The sequence below is a fragment of the Knufia obscura genome, assembly GCF_036327395.1.
Source record: "Knufia obscura strain CCFEE 5817 isolate CBS 148926 chromosome Unknown scaffold_1, whole genome shotgun sequence".
Taxonomy (NCBI): domain Eukaryota; kingdom Fungi; phylum Ascomycota; class Eurotiomycetes; order Chaetothyriales; family Trichomeriaceae; genus Knufia; species Knufia obscura.
In genome coordinates this window covers 2,751,692-2,767,344 of record NW_027042687.1, presented here as the reverse complement: position 1 = coordinate 2,767,344, position 15,653 = coordinate 2,751,692, and the positions used below count along the sequence as shown (strand labels likewise).

The 15,653-nt window shown below is 51.4% G+C and overlaps 4 protein-coding genes and 1 non-coding gene across 5 annotated transcripts; 1 reads left to right on the top strand and 4 right to left on the bottom strand.

Annotated features, from left to right (window-relative positions):
• Window positions 1-925: 925 nt before the first annotated feature.
• Window positions 926-2,426, bottom strand: PBP2 (PAB1 binding protein; the record flags this gene model as incomplete). Its single annotated transcript, XM_064869483.1, has 2 exons — window positions 926-1,840; window positions 1,893-2,426. 2 exons carry the CDS (start codon window positions 2,424-2,426, stop codon window positions 926-928), a joined length of 1,449 nt encoding a protein of 482 aa, XP_064734980.1.
• A 925-nt stretch (window positions 2,427-3,351) lies between these two features.
• PMZ80_001034 (uncharacterized protein) lies at window positions 3,352-8,049 on the bottom strand (the record flags this gene model as incomplete). Its single annotated transcript, XM_064869482.1, has 1 exon — window positions 3,352-8,049. One exon carries the CDS (start codon window positions 8,047-8,049, stop codon window positions 3,352-3,354), a length of 4,698 nt encoding a protein of 1,565 aa, XP_064734979.1.
• Window positions 8,050-8,639: 590 nt separating this feature from the next.
• On the top strand, window positions 8,640-9,550 carry PUP1 (proteasome core particle subunit beta 2; the record flags this gene model as incomplete). Its single annotated transcript, XM_064869481.1, has 2 exons — window positions 8,640-8,813; window positions 8,873-9,550. 2 exons carry the CDS (start codon window positions 8,640-8,642, stop codon window positions 9,548-9,550), a joined length of 852 nt encoding a protein of 283 aa, XP_064734978.1.
• A 439-nt stretch (window positions 9,551-9,989) lies between these two features.
• On the bottom strand, window positions 9,990-12,110 carry PMZ80_001032 (uncharacterized protein; the record flags this gene model as incomplete). Its single annotated transcript, XM_064869480.1, has 1 exon — window positions 9,990-12,110. One exon carries the CDS (start codon window positions 12,108-12,110, stop codon window positions 9,990-9,992), a length of 2,121 nt encoding a protein of 706 aa, XP_064734977.1.
• A 2,145-nt stretch (window positions 12,111-14,255) lies between these two features.
• On the bottom strand, window positions 14,256-14,348 carry PMZ80_001031. Its single transcript has one exon. It is a non-coding gene; the product is annotated as a tRNA-Val (tRNA).
• Window positions 14,349-15,653: the final 1,305 nt, after the last annotated feature.

Sequence of the window (15,653 nt, the reverse complement as noted above, 5' to 3'; positions counted from 1 at the left end):
TGCGCGACGTGCCGGATTTCTTTGTTCGACTGCGTCGCGTTCGACATGATGAAAGTCGATTATTGTTAGCCGTTCAAACGCCGCACAGATGATTGTGACGAGCTGCACAAATGCACAGGCACAGCACAAATGACAGCGTGCCTCGCTCTGCTGCTCGCCATTTCCCAATAGAATTCTCAAGGCCACAGTCGTCACGTTACCATTCCTCGACGCCCGATTTCCTGTGTGAAGAGTATCATCCAGGTTTCTGAACGTCGTCCATATATTGGAGAAGTTTGCTTCCAACTGCACCGACGAACCGATTTGCCGTCAAGCGTGTGGGGAGGCTATGACGCAGCGTATAGCCTGCACCCGTAGCCGTGATTGGGTGCGTAGAGAAGGCAGGATCCGAAGGGTGGTAGAGTCGTCGCCTGTGTGACGATTAGTAACGGCTTCAGGCCTCCGCTGGCCGCGAGATAACAGCAAAGCAGCTGTGCGACTATATCGACACCAGCTGTGCACTTCCTTGACAGGTTCTAAAGATCGATGGTAGTCAGTGAACTGCTCCTCCTAGAGCCAAGAGTGGAGCAAACGTCAGTAATGTGGCAGGCGGGCAGCTGCATGACACGCGAGGTGGATTTGACAGGTAGTACAGAGAAGCATGTGCCCCCGCAAACAAGCTGCACTGGGTGATCAAAATATGCGAGATGGTCAACCGACCAGGATGGGATCAGGAAAAGGAAGAACCGAAACGTGCATAAAGAAAATGGGATCATGGTTTCGTGTCGAATTTTGCATACCTTGACCCAGGAAACTGCCTTCTCGTGTTTTGACAGTAATTTTATGTTGCCCCATTCAAATTCAGTGGGGTCAGATTGAAGATAGTCATCGCCTCATAATTGCAATCAAACCCTGTGCTTCTCGCTCTCTGCATTGTGTTAGAGCTTCACTTGCCGTGAGCATCTTTCTTGGACTCACCAAGTCTCGAGTAGAGCATATAGAGTGCCATTTGGTTACACTCCGCCGTGCCAGTAATAGTGACAAGTCGCTCGTTACTGTTGTCTTGAGGTTCATTGATCTTGATGACGCTACCACTGAGATGTCGGATCTCATTGATCTTGGCACCACCCTTGCCGATGATGGCACCAACCATGTCGTTGGGGATAAAGATCTGCTGCGTGAGAGGCTGACCTGGCATAGAACTTGGCATCTGAGGGTGAGCTTGACCTTGAGGTCCAGCCTGTGGCATTTGGCCGTATCCTGGTTGTTGCTGTTGACCACCATAACTTGGCTGGCGTGCGCCACCAGGCGATTGAGCATAACCAGCTTGTTGAGGATATGGCTGGTTGGGCTGCGGAGCTGGCTGACCATATGGAGCGTAAGCACCACCAGTTCGCTGTTGCTGTGGTGGCTGCGTGCCGTGTCTACGGTATGAGTCCGGATGACCATATTGGCCACCAGCTGGTTGAGGTACGTATGGCACGACTTGCATACCACCAGGAACAACACCAGCTGGGCCACCACTTCGAGTAGCGTAGGCTGAGGCTGCTGGGCCGCCGAAGCGTTCAGTTAATTGCTCGCCGAGTGTAACTGCGATGTAGTAGGTTGCAATGTGAACGGCGTCAGCGACACCTAGCACGACAAGAGATCGCTCTGTGGATAGAGGCAAGCACGCGTCGGAAGCGTTGAGTCGTGCACCAGATGCTTCTTGAATCTCTCTGATGCGAACACCTGACTTGCCGATGATGGAGCCAATGAGGATATGAGGCACTAGTAGACGTAGAGGATATGTTTTCGATTGAGCTGTTGATGGAGCTTCGAGGGACTCGTTGTTGAGAGTTCGGATGATGAGGCCAAAAGCCTAACGACAAGTCAGTAAAAGCTCGATACAGTTTGAGAGTTGATATCTTTACCTTTGCAACTGCGTCTTGGGCACCACTGACGGTCAAGATGCGCTCAACGGCACCTTTGGAATAGTCGCTGACTGTGCACTTGGCGCCTGACATTCTTCTGATCTGCGACACGTTCTCACCACCTTTGCCGATGACGGTAGCGGCCTCTGAGCTCGAAATAACGGATCTAACGTGAAGCCATTGAGATTCATCTTGAGTAGGCATGGATGTAGGTGGAGGCTGGGCAACTTGGTTGTTCGTTGAGGTTGTGGAGGGAATGGGCAGCGCGTGTTGTTCGACTTCTGCTGAGCCATTGGTCGCTGCTGCTGAGTTGTTTGCAGCTTCCACTGTCGGATCAGCGTTGACAGGAGCCTCAGCTGTGGACAGTCCATCCACGGCACGCTTGACATCGTCTTGGGCTGTATTGCTTTCGGTTATCGTCTTGTCGAGAGCCTGTCTCTTAGCATCTGGCAGGTCATTTGGGCCGGCGGGGGATGATGGGTCTTCAAGTGGTCTTTTGGTAGAAGCCACCGCTGAAGTAGGAGAGGCTGACATGGTGCTGGATGGAAAGAACGGGGTTTCAGCTTGGTCAAGCTAACTGAATTGTATTGTATTCGGACTCTTTCTGAAATTATGTACACCGAAGTCGTCGTTTGCAAGGTAGGAGAGGGATGTGTTTCGGGATGGTGCTGCGATGTCGGATGTGCAGGATGGTGCTATTGACGACGACTTGATACAGGGTTGTTGTGGTGAAGAATGGAGAGGTGCTTGGAGCTTTCGAGAAGGGGCGCTGTGTTGGACGTGGAGGGTGTTGGAAGGGCGCTAGGTGTGTATGTGGTCGTGATGGGGACAAGGAGTAGAAATAAAGCAACGCCAGATATTGCCTCCAATGTAGTTTGAGAGGCAGATATCAACTTAGCTGAGAGAACCGTCAACCTTGTGGTACTTGGATACTTCGAGGTTCAGCGTCGCAATACGATCAGAAGCGGCCAGGAGACTTTTTCTGTCGGATCAGGTCGTAAATGTATCGCGACTGCAATGTGTGAAGTCTTGAATTGAGGAAGGAACGAAGAAGTGGTCTTGCCGTGAAGAAGGCGCAACTGTGAATTGTCGTCGAATTTGGGAAAGAACTGCGAGGCACGATGAGGGCATCTGAGTCTGAGATTTGAGCAATCAGAATGAGCTTTGCAGGTCACGTGATGGGACAAACGTAACATGACTTGGCATGCAAGTAATGATCTTGCATTCAGAGACAGGTATCACGAGTCACCAGTTTAATGTTCTATATAGGGAGCAATATGGCTACGGTGGTAGGCGGGTACACAAATATCAATTGTACCTACTGTCACGCGATAACTAGACAATGGCTCGTGGCAGCCCAAAGTTTCTGGACCATCCAAAAGTCCTTGCCACTCTACCAATACAGTTTGCCATCTCTCTATTTCACAAATGATACCTTCCGCATCGGCGACAAAGCATCCTATGCCTTTGCCTTACCATGCTTCTCTCGTAACACATCTTTGAGTACATTTGCAACCTCTTTTCGTCTTCTCGCTTTAGCCTGCCACTTCTCACTATCCTCGACAGGTACCACTGGCTGTTGGTTCTTTGGGGTTGCCCGTCCACTTCTACTACCCTTTGAGTCAGGTGTATAGAAAACGCTGCTCGCTCCACTACCAGGCGTAGCAGGGTTTCTTCGTGAGATCCGTCGTTCAGGTGTGCTAGGCTCTTGTGTGCCGTTCATGCTCGTTGACATGTTTAGCTTCCTAAGCTGGGCTTCCAATACATCGACATCGGCACTTCTTTTCTCTGCCATGGACGTCATCTTCGTGACCGTACTCATGACGGCTTCAACTGATGGCTTTTTCTGCGCAGACGACATCATCCCGAGCATGCTTTGCTTCTCTGATGATATCTTCGAAGGCGCAATATCAGCTAGCTTGGCTCGTAACACAACGAGGTTATCTTCGACTTGCGCCAGATTTGTCAATACCACTGCTGACGCTCTTCTTAGATCCTGTTGAATCGAAGCCTGTTCTGCCGACAGTGGCGCGTGCGTGTTGTTCTCTGGCTGCGCTCGTGCCTGCGTTGATCGTCGTAATGCCGTGATTCTGCCACGCAGATCTGTGACTTCTTTTGTCAATAGGTTTTGGCAGTCTTCCAGCTTCTGCATGACATCCTTCATCTCCAGACCATCGAGCACACGATCTAGTGCATCGGTACCCGCAGGAATTCTGTCAATGTCGCCGAAGAACCATTCTTCGTTCATAGCATCCATGGGTGTGTCTGAAGTAAGCACATCTGGCCAATTGTCATCCGGCTCCTGACCAGATTGATACATCATGTATGCACTCAATGACTTGGCATTGATGCCTAAGGTCATCACCATCGAGTTGATGTCTTGGTACAACTTCTCAATCTGCGACGGAACATCTGTTCTCCCTTGGTCCACCTCTTGCGACTGACTCACATCTTGCGACGGAAGGAACGGGTCGAGGTTCTCGCTTGGCTCGGTAGGCTTCGCAAGTTCTGCCTGCAAGATCTCATCTTCCTCATCAATCAGAGGCTGAGTCTCCATAGCTTCAGCTGCTTCTTGCGCTTGTCGAGCCGCGTCTATACGAGCACGTTCTCTGGCCATTTCTTCGTCTCGAGCTTGTGCTGCTTGCGTCGCAAATGGCGATTGCTGGTGCTCAAGCTTTCGTTGTTGCATGATCGACCTCGAATGCGCTGGTGCACTAAACGAGCGTTCCGGTGATCTCGAAAGAGTCGCATGCCTTGGAGGTTTTCGCATCGGGCTAGGTGATCTCGGGCTTTCCTGCGGCTTCGGTGGTGCAAAGGAGGGTACAGAAGTGCCCATCTCGCCGAAAAGCCGCGGCGGCGGCTTGGCTTGTTCGATCTTTGACACTTTTGTGAATAGACCTCCTGTTGGTGAGGCTACTGCACTCCGGTCTGTGGCATTACCAAAAGAACTTTCCGGTGAGGTTTCCACATGCTCGGTCTGTTCCCCAGCATCTGAAGGACCCGAATCTCGTTCTTCGACGGGACTGACGTCACCTGTCACATCTTCACCACTTCCCGCGAACTCGTCCGAAAGACCCTCAGATGGGGGCTCTGATTCTTGCGTCTTCAGGCTCCGTGATGCATTTTTGTTGGCGGGTGCAAAACCAGGAGGTAAAGGAGCATCTTCAGGCTCACGAGACGTCTTTGAATTGATCGATGATGCAGACGTGTCCCCTGCTTGGTAGTCGGGCTTGCTGAACGGATTAGGAGGCAAGGGAGCTTCAGGCGTTTTTGTGGGTTCGTCGTTCTCTTCGTCGCTCTGGTCTTCTTCCTCGTCGCTGTCACTCAGCGACTTGATCCTATCCGAATCACTGATCTCGCTTGGCATTGGCTTGAAGGAGAATGGCTTGTTTGGTTCACTCTTCTGCACAGCAGCGGGCGTATCCTTGGATACAGGTTGGGTGCCAAAGATAGAATTCGTAGGTGCTGGTGTATCTTTCGGTGTGGAGGAGAATGGCTTGTTCGGTTCACTCTTCTGCACGGCGGCTGGTGTATCCTGGGATATAGGTTGAGTACCAAAGATAGACCTTGAAGGTGCTGGTGTATCTTTCGGTGTGGTTGAGGGATGATTGCCGAAGCCCCAGCCCGTGGTCAACGACGATTTCGGCTGGGTTTGTGGAGTCGTAGATTCTTGTTGGTTGTTGCCGAATAGGCTTGAGACATGAGGCGTGGTGCTTGTCTTGGGTTGATTGATTGTGGCAGGCGGTGTCTCCTGAGGCTTCTTCGTCGATTCGACTTCTGTGACGCTTTCTTCGTCGTCCTTCATTTCTTCCTCTTTAGAAGGACTTTGCTGAGCCTCCTTAGCCTTGTTTCCTCCCAGCATATTTCCAAGTCCACCGAAACCGAATCCAGAGCTGGTGTCTTGCTTGTCGTCATCCTCGTCTTTCGACGTCTCGTCTTTCTGGAAGGTCGACTCAAGCTGGAAACCCTTTGTCGCAGCTTGTCCGAACGGACTCGAGGTTGCAGGAGCTGCACCACTGAGTGGACTTGGTTTGCCAAACACCGACGGGCCGCTCGGCTGGCCAAACGGACTCTGGGCAGTCTTGCCTGCGGAGGAGAAGGGGCTAGATGCTTTAGCTTCACCAAAACCACCACCTTTGCCAAAAGCTGAGCCAAAGGAATTTTCCGCCTTGTTGTCCTTGTTATTGGACGCGAAACCACCACCTTGGCCAGCAAAAGAGCCGAACCCGGATTGCGTATTTGCACCAGCGCCTGCGAAGGGACTTGATGCTGCTGGCGGCTTTGATGCGAATGGGCTGCTCTGGCCGCTTTGCGCACCAAAGCCGGTCTGGCCGAATGCAGGTTTGGACCCAAAGCCAGTCTGACCAAATGCAGGCGCACCGGATGTTTGTTGACCAATGCCGCCACTCTGACCGAATGCAGGCTTAGAGCCGAGCGTAGGTGTGCTACCGAACGCTGGTGCTTGTCCGAAGCCGCCACTTTGTGCTTTTATGTTGTCTCCGCCAAAGCCTGACGATGCCCACGAAGGCTTGGTCTCGCCGCCGATAGGTGTAGGCTTACTAAACCCACTGCCGTTACCGAAAGATGAGCCAGCACCGAATGCCTGGCTTTGTTGTTTGGAGTCTGAAGTAGTCGCAGTATTGCTCGGTGGCTGAAGCGCGGATGTTGCAGGAGTAGGAGTAGCGAAAGGTGACCCTGTTGGCTCCGCGGTTTGTGGGGCTGCCACTGGCGTAGGAGCAGCAACCGTGTTTCCCGTCGACACTCTAGGGAGGTTTTGACGTAGTCGGCTGACTTCTTCGAAGCCAGGATACACTTGCTGCGATCTTACAGCATCGTCATAGACAACAGCCCAGATAGACAGGATACCCTCGTTGTTCAGTGCAACTAGTTCTGGCACTGGAATAGTGGAGGTCTCGATTTCCGAATCAGCAGGAATTGGTTTCAGAACAGGATCCTTATCTGAAAGATCTATGGCCATTCCGATTGGTGTTGTGTCTGATGATCCATCCAAGCCCATTGGTAGGGCAGCCCATCGCTGCTCGTCCTGAGGTACAGTGTTCGTATAAGGTTCGTTCTCGCCAGCCTCGTCACTGAGAGGTCTGGAGGCCTTTGTAATCAGCTTGACCTCGGAACTCACAGTGCCAGACACAATAAGCAGCTCATCGAGGTGTGGCTTGTAGTTCCGCAACCTGGACATAAAGAAGTGGGCAGGTAATCTATCGACTGAGGGATATAGCAGCTCCACCGGCTTCCGCAAAGTGAACTCTGTCCTGCCTTTATTTGTTTTGACCAAATAATACTCGGAGACGGCCTCTTGAGGATCCGAGGGCGAGGTTGGTGTGTAGACGAAGAAGAAAACATCGTTCTCGAGCCAAGCGATGCGGGCCAGAAAGCAGTTGGCGGGCACGGAGTCAGGTTTGGGTATATTTGCCACGACTGTGCCATCTGGTTTGAGCTGAACTGCTGTACCATCTCCTTTCCCAGCAATGAGCTGTTTTCCTTTTGTGCTCCATTCAACGCAACTAACGTTTTCAGCGAGTACCGGTCCATTTGCGCCAGATGTCAATTGGTTTGAACCAAGATCAGCTAGCAACAGCTGTCCGTTAGTGTTGACAAGGGCGAAGTATTGTGACTGGGCGGGGTCTGGGTTCGGCGCAAGCATTCGTAAAGGCGCATTTGTTGACAGCTTCAGCGCGACATTCGATTTTTTGGCGGCTAGATCCTCGGTTCGATATGCAACGATTTCTGGAGCATTCTGCTCTGCGACAACTAGACAGCTTTCATCAGCCGCAAAAGCAAGATGTACAGGTCTCGAATGTGGTAGGCTGTGCAGAGGTGCGCATATCCGTACGTCTTCCCCCTGTGTGTCGTATATTCGATCTCGAGCATCTTGGGTCTTTCCAACTACCACCACATCTGGACCACCAGCGGCATATAGCCCACGCGCCGAAGCTATGCTCAGCAGCGAAGCGAATGGTGGAGGTAGAGCATCTGCTGGCCAACCATCTTTCAGTAATCTTGCTTTCTTATCTCCATGTAATGTCTTGAAACCCAATCCTTCTGCTTGAATCTCTGGAAGTTCTTCGCCATCATTCATGGTGGGACCTGAAGCGCCGGCACCAAAACCAGAAGACATGCCGTTCATACTGAAGGCCATCTTCAGCCGCGGAATTTCTGCAGATATCGATTGCTTTTTCGAATGTCGTGGGAAGGTCGGCGAAACGGGAGGAGGACTGGATGAAGCAGTACCGTGACTCGTGTGGTACTGGGCATTAGATAGACCTCTTGAAGGACTTGGGAAGTTTACAAAGGAGTGACGCGGGCGGGTGCTAGACCTTCCCAATAGTGACGGTCGTTTTGAGTCAGCAATTTTGAGTAAAAGTCATTGCACAGGCAGGAACAGCCAACAAGATTCTGCGGTTGTCGCCTGGTAGTCGCGGGAAAGCTGGAAGTGATTGTATGCCTCCGCATCAACAGCACATCACGGACGACTAGAAACACTTTATTGCGGAGCGCGCCTTGACGTGTCTGTCACGTGACCACGAGTTGCATCAAACGCAGGCGCAACTGAGCTTCATCATCGTGACTGCCGGCCAGCAAACGGGACATTTACCACTTTTACACTTCTATACCTGTCGGATCCCATACTCGACTCGAGTTTACACCGCACTACGGTCGAGATTAGCCTTCTCACAACCCTGACAATCTCTCACGATCATCAATTGAGGCAGTAGCCTCACCATCACAATGCCCGGCTTCGATTTCAGTAACTACAACCGCAATGCGGCCCTCCACGCCAGAGGGGTCCCTCTACCAAAAGCCACAAGCACAGGTACAACAATCGTAGGCTGTATCTACGACAAGGGCGTCGTCATCGCCGCAGACACAAGAGCAACCTCAGGCCCAATAGTAGCAGACAAGGTAGGTAACCTTTCACAATGCCACCATGCCAGGTACATGCTAATACATTGCGTGTCCAGAACTGTGAAAAACTCCACTACATCTCCCCCTCCATCTGGTGCGCCGGCGCCGGCACAGCAGCCGACACAGAATTCACCACCGCCCTCATCTCTTCCAACCTCGAACTCCACTCTCTCAGCACAAACCGCGCACCCCGAGTCGTCACCGTAATGACCATGCTGAAACAGCACCTCTTCCGGTACCAAGGCCACATCGGCGCATACCTCGTCGTCGCAGGCGTAGACCCCACAGGTGTCGGCCTCTTCACAGTGCACGCTCATGGATCCACCGATAAACTGCCCTACGTGACCATGGGTTCTGGTTCGCTGGCTGCAATGGCCGTGTTCGAAAGTACATGGAAGCCGAGTTGCAGCAGAGACGACGCGGTTAAGATCTGCAGTGAGGCGATTCTGGCTGGTATCTTCAATGATTTGGGCTCGGGAAGTAACGTGGATGTGTGTGTGATTGAGAAGGACAAGCCGACACAGTTGATGAGGAACTATATCAGACCGAATGAGAGGGTCAAGAAAGAGCGGAACTACAAGTTTGCCAAGGGGACGACGGCGGTGTTGGCGGAGAAGACGATTACAAAGGAGGAGATTGGGCGGTATGTTACTGTGCATGAGGTGACGGGGAGTGACAGTGATAGTGGAAGTATGGTTGTGGTGGAGAAAATGGATGTTGATGACCAGCCGTAGAGAGCCAGCCATGAGATTGAGCACGTTGACGAATATCTCGTTGAGCCGAAGACCACGACGCGCGGCTCCCTTGACTTTTGGTAGGCGTGTCGAATGGCTTGTGGATGGACAAAATGCTTTCAAACATTTCCACAAAGATGAAGCGGAACCTCTGCGAACGACCGGCGCTGTCAGGCTACGAGGCTGTTCTACGAGAGAACTGCGCCGGGTCATGCAGGAGTCTAAAACAACTTTGTGTAACATCAGTGACGAGCATCGGTAGACATCGAGAAGACTGGCGCTCGGCGGGGCACTACAAGATTAGGATTCATGACAAGGCAAGGAACATGTAATGCTTGCATGCCCTTATTATATGTACAAGTGGCCGTGTGTAACAGTCTACTGTACGCCAAGAGATACATATCTTCGCGTAGACTCGCGAGATTGTACTCCGCGACACTCAACCCTCTTGATTGTTCTCGGTAAAAGGGACGTACACCGTCGCATTTTCATATTCGGGCGACCTTTCCGTTATCCTGGTTTGAATCTCATTAACATCCCGAGCAACAGGGGAATTCGGTTCTCCGTTCGCGACTTTGACCCCGTCTGCCTCGTGACTTTCACCATAATCATCATCACTCGCGATGTCCTCCTCCAAATCCATGTTGAGCAGATTGTGGCCTTCTCCCTGGTGCATCGTATTAACCTGGTGCATCGTATCAACCTGGAGCCCCGCAGCCGCCAACCTCGACCGCTCAAGCCTCCTCGCTTTCACCGCATTGCCGAGCACTTTCTCTCTTGACTCCCGAGCCGCAGCACATAGCAGCTGCTGTGCAGCGTGCCAACCTTCATAATCAGCTACCAGATCGCAGACGTATTTGACCAGACGGTACGTCGGCTTCTGCGGTCTCATGGCGACTGCATGCCACAATGCGCGTCGCATGCGCGGTGTGATTGGCGCGCAATGCATCTGGAGGTACATATGTAGCCAATAGACCTTTCGGAAGGCGTTGCGGTCGCTTATAGTCGTTGTTGTAGCGCATTCGATGGCGAAGTTGTCGATCATTGCAACGAGCTGAGCGTAGGTATACCCGCCAAGAGCTGTGTCTGTAGGAGCCGCACGATTCATTTGCAGGGAGTCGGCGGTGTCCTCAGCCATGCCGGATGCAGCACGACTTAGGGCGAACTTGAGCTTCTGGTTGTGAAAGAGTAGGCGCAACACCAGGTTTATGGACCCTTGAACATCTCTGATAATGTTGCAGCCAAGTTGCTCGAACTGCGCCAGGTCTTTGTTCACAGATTCTGCGACGGACCTCAGCAGGTGCGGAAAATGGTGTCGCGCTGAACTGTAGAAGAGTTTGTCGCTGAGTTTCGAGAGTTCGCGCTCTTTCAGCGAAGCTAATTGTATATCCAATGTCCTGTACGATGATCTGACGTTGATGAGGCCGTCACTGAAAGTCTCAAGCCGGTGCAGGAACTTGTTCTTTGCAAACAATCGAGACCTTTGAAGATTAGTGACGATACTGGCGAGGATGTCTTCTCCACGCTGCTCGCATTCTGCAGAGAAGCGCTCGAGTATCACTTGACCAAGAGGGATGTCCTTGAACCTGACTAATGCAGAGTCATCTCGTGCTGAAAGAGCCATAACTGTCCACAGACCAACAAGCAACCTACTGCGCTCGTCTGGTTCAGTCTTGCCATGGTCTACCCATTCCATGAAGCTGGATTGACATAGGGTGAATTGATTAGACCTAGCTGTGCCGAGACCAGCAAGAATCGCATACCAAAGCTCGATCCTACTCGGTTCGCGATCAAGTTCAACATCGGCAACCGTGGCCGGTGTGGACTTGAAATATGCAACATTCTCAGACATAGCAGTAGACGCAGCTATTCGGCCAAATTCTGCAGAAGTCCTTGCAAGCAAAGCTTTCCTGAACGACGCATTTGACCTTACTTCGCTCCCAGTCTCGTCTGATGGCGGAATTATAGAGAGCCGCTGTCTGAGCATCCAGGTGTACATGAATATTGACTTATTGATCAATTGATGTGGCTTCGCCAGCATGAAATCGACTAAAGAGGGGAGTAAATGAATCGACGACCGGTCAATCATGGATATTGAGGTACTGAGAGTGTTCCGGAGGAGTAGTCCGTCGTCAGAGATGGAATTTCTGCAGATGCGCCAGAGCAGTTGAGGCGTGGAAGTTTGGAATTCGCTTCCTCTGGTGCGCCGAAGCCATTTTTCCAGGAATTGCTCGCCGAAGTCCTGCAACTTAAGGACTCTCGACCTTTCGACAGCTTCTAGAAGACCGTTGCAGAATCCCGTACGGTCCGTCTTGTCGGAGAAGATCGTAGGATTTGTTTCGTGTGCCCAGAACACGATCTTCTTCAGATCGTCGACATCGACCAGTCCCAGTTCTACGGCTTTAAAGATGATGTTCCGTTCGAATAACCAGCGGAGAAGCTCGACGTGCGTCTCCCAATACTTGAACAAGTAGAAGTGGTTGCCAGATCCAGCTGGGTTAGTTCTTGGATCGAGAAGAAAAGCAGCGATTTCTTCAAATTCGCACTTGGTTCGGGTCATGTTCGAAAGGATCCTTCGTGTTAGATGGGGGTTTTGCACGAGATCAATCTGAGATTCCGTAAGACCGTGTAGCAGGGCTTCATGAGTACGTATCTGCTTCAGAAGCTGTGTTAATCGTTCCTGCGATGTTTGAGACCTGTGTACCCGGGATGCAGTGTTTCTTGCTCTTGAAGTACGTGCCTCAACTGGCAATGCGGGCTCCGGTGCATTCGGTGGCAGTGCGGGAGCCGGTGCTGGAAAAGGCCAGCACCATGAAGGCTGCTGGTGTTTTGTCTGTGCAGGTTCAGTCGTTCCCCACCATCCTGCTTGAGACTGACAGCCAAACAGTCCAGTCGGATCGAAGCTGTTATTTGCGACTGCTGATTGTCCAAGACTCGTCAGCTTCCTCTTCGCCGATCTTCTGCGGGCCTCGAGCGGGCCTGGCACGCTACTGCCATGCCTTTTGTGATGCCGCGCAAACGCATTGTAGGTATCGGATAGCAAGTCGTCTGATATCCAGACATGCGCAGTCCTTGGTGCAGCTCTGAAATGCGATCGTGAGGCACTGCAGACAGTGTTTAAGGTCTTAGGCATAACATTTGGGATAGTTGTTGCGCGTCTTTGAGCATGTTCCGCGTGTAGTCGCTGTGAGATACGGTAGTCGGCACTTCTAGTGAGTGCACGTGCGGCGCTGGCTGTTGCGACGAAGGTTCGTTCTGTAGTAGTAGGCAAGAACTACCAGCAAGCCGCAACGCAGCGAGCACCAGCGAGGACAGTTGGAGATCGAACAGATTCCACGTGACTTGAGCGACCGCGGACGTGCGCGGAGAGCCCAGCCGAACGAGACCAAAGGCTCGATATCTCAAGTACCTTATGTAGTAATTCCTGCCGTTCTAGATTATCGACATTTGAGCACCGGAGTTTGTGTCCAGCAGTCCTCAAAGTGCCATCAGGTAAGGTTGATGTGCGCAGGTGATCAGAAACGACCCCGTTTAATGCTCGAGGTTCCAGCTTGCTCCGGCACGAAATTCTGGGTTGCTTTATTTACCGCCATTCTACTATTGCAAGGGAAGGACGGAGATCACTGATGTGTTCACACCGCTGAGTCTACGCGCTGACTCCTGTTGTTCACATCTCATGCAGCGCTTGCGCCTGATCAGATTCGAACAAAAGAGGCACAATTAGTCGTGCCGACCACCGAACTCGTGTATATATGAGCAACGGTGGAGCACAGTATCCTCCTCTGCCTCGACATCATCAACACTTGAAAGATATCTTCTGCAACAGAATGGATCCGGAACTTGCACGCTCATTCCATTCACTAACGGGTAGACCGGTCCAACCAGAAGAATTTAGACCACGATAGCCAATCGATACATCGATATCACTCTTCACCACTCGACCTGATGGGCTCTGATACGGAGCAACGTTAGACAAGGTGATGGTCTGAAACAAGAAGGTCGTGGACCTAAGCCGACAATCGGACTTGTCCTAGAACGATTGGCGTACTCGGTTGGCCGTGTACACAAGTCTCGATATCGTGCTAATCCACTGCATCATCATGAAAGAGAGTCCGAAGCGGTTGAATTATCCCCATGGCCTAGCAGGATTCTCCTTCGGCCCTTGGTCGAACGACCACGGCGTCTGCAGTACGCCGACATAACCGCCCTCGAACTAACAATCCACATCCATGCTTCAGTGTCGAAGGGCAGGGCCAGGGCCTGACGAGCTTGAACGACTCTGCTGTAGGAAAGTCGAGGTTCGGAGTGTTAGGCAACCGATGGCGGTACAATATGTTGGGGAGCCTGTGTCTACGTTTCAATGTGTTTCGATGGAGCACAACAGTATAAAGATCCAATTTTCGGAGGTCAGTATATTAGCCAATACATAATGCTGCGCAAAAGCGAAAGGCACGATGACTGACGAGACTGGGGCGATCCGACTTCAGCCAATGTCGACTTCTCAGCATGGTTCTGAGAAACGTGACAACATAAAAGAGATCAGCTCGAGCCACCCACCGAAAGATCGGAGTGGGCGCTCAACCTGCCAAAAACTGTGCTTGCAGCGTTAAGTCCGTTTCTACGCCAGGTGATCGAGGTCAGCCTGGTCTTGTATGCCTCTGAATCTCGAATCTCGTTGCGCACGAACAAGATACCAAAAAAAGAGTGATTTCACTGGGGGTCGAACCCAGGACCTTGTCCGGTTCTGCTAACTAAGCTGATTGTGAAGGACACGTGATAACCACTACACTATGAAATCGCGATTTTCGGGTAGAATGTGTGTGCTTGTCCAAGCACAATTTTAAGCCTACTACGCAAAATCACATATATATAGCAACGGCTAGCTACTGCCAGATCTTCAACGCTAAGGGACAGACTGTTACAAGGTTGCTTTAGTCCGTCTCGGCGGACAATCCGGCGTTAAAGTTTTTCCTGAAACGACGGTCGGCTGTTCGTTGCAACAACTCGATGCCAACATCTCTAGCTTTCTTGGAAACATTTCCCGGTATCACCACTCTACGGAAGCGGAAATGCACCTTTTATCTGGAATGCATGATCACTACTGTATCGTTGCTGGACAACGAAGACAGGGACAAGGTCTTTCGAGGTGGGTGATCTAGACACGATAACAATACTGCAGAAGTCATGTCGTGATCAGCAGGATCAATGATGTGTATACATGTTCGGCCCGTGAGATATCTGCACGATATCTTGAGCTTACCCGAGCCGCAACCAATGAACGACTTCGGATCCTCAAAACCGGGAATAAAGCCGATCTGCCACCCGTTTGAACCGAGCAAGACTCGAGCACGTTGCTGATTGCTGATCAAGGAGACTTTGTACTGGTGACATGGGATCCTATTCTCGTACTCTAGCTACACACCGTCAGCATAACGAATTGAATTGCTATCATCCTGCTCGAGAACGATGAGTGGATCGTATAATCGAGAATGGTCATTTCAAAAGTTGTTGTCGACATCAAACTGGAAACCTGATGCGGGCAGAGACATGTTGGTTCAAGAATTGTACTATATGAAACAGGACTAGAGCATGTTAACCTCGATTTCTTGCTCCAGGTGGAAATTACAGGTCAATTCGAAGAACGTTGCGGCAACTTACCCACGACAATTTGCGGCTGCTCAGCAAACCAACAGCAATGTCAGCGGCATAGATCTTCAGCAGGACCAAACCTAGTCGCCACTAACAATACTGAGGGATTGCGCTGAAGGTGCTAGGAAGTGCTACTCATTGCAACTGCCAGCAATCTAGCCGGCGTGTTCAGATGCAGCTGCTTTAGAGCTTCCGATCTCATCAACCTCTACATGAGCATGAAGTAGGAATCGATGCTTGAACCTGGCCCAAGGTTTCTCGTTTGTTCGAGTATGTGCAGCTCGCTTATCAGAGAATGCCTGTAGATTATGCCCAGTAGTTGAACATGGTACCCGGATGTGTATGGCCACTGCAGGATGCGTGGGGTTGTACCTCACGATGAAGTCAGTGGCTGTGCAATATCCTGTACCCTGCACTGCGCTCGGCAAGAGGTAAGCGAACGGTATCCGAGCCT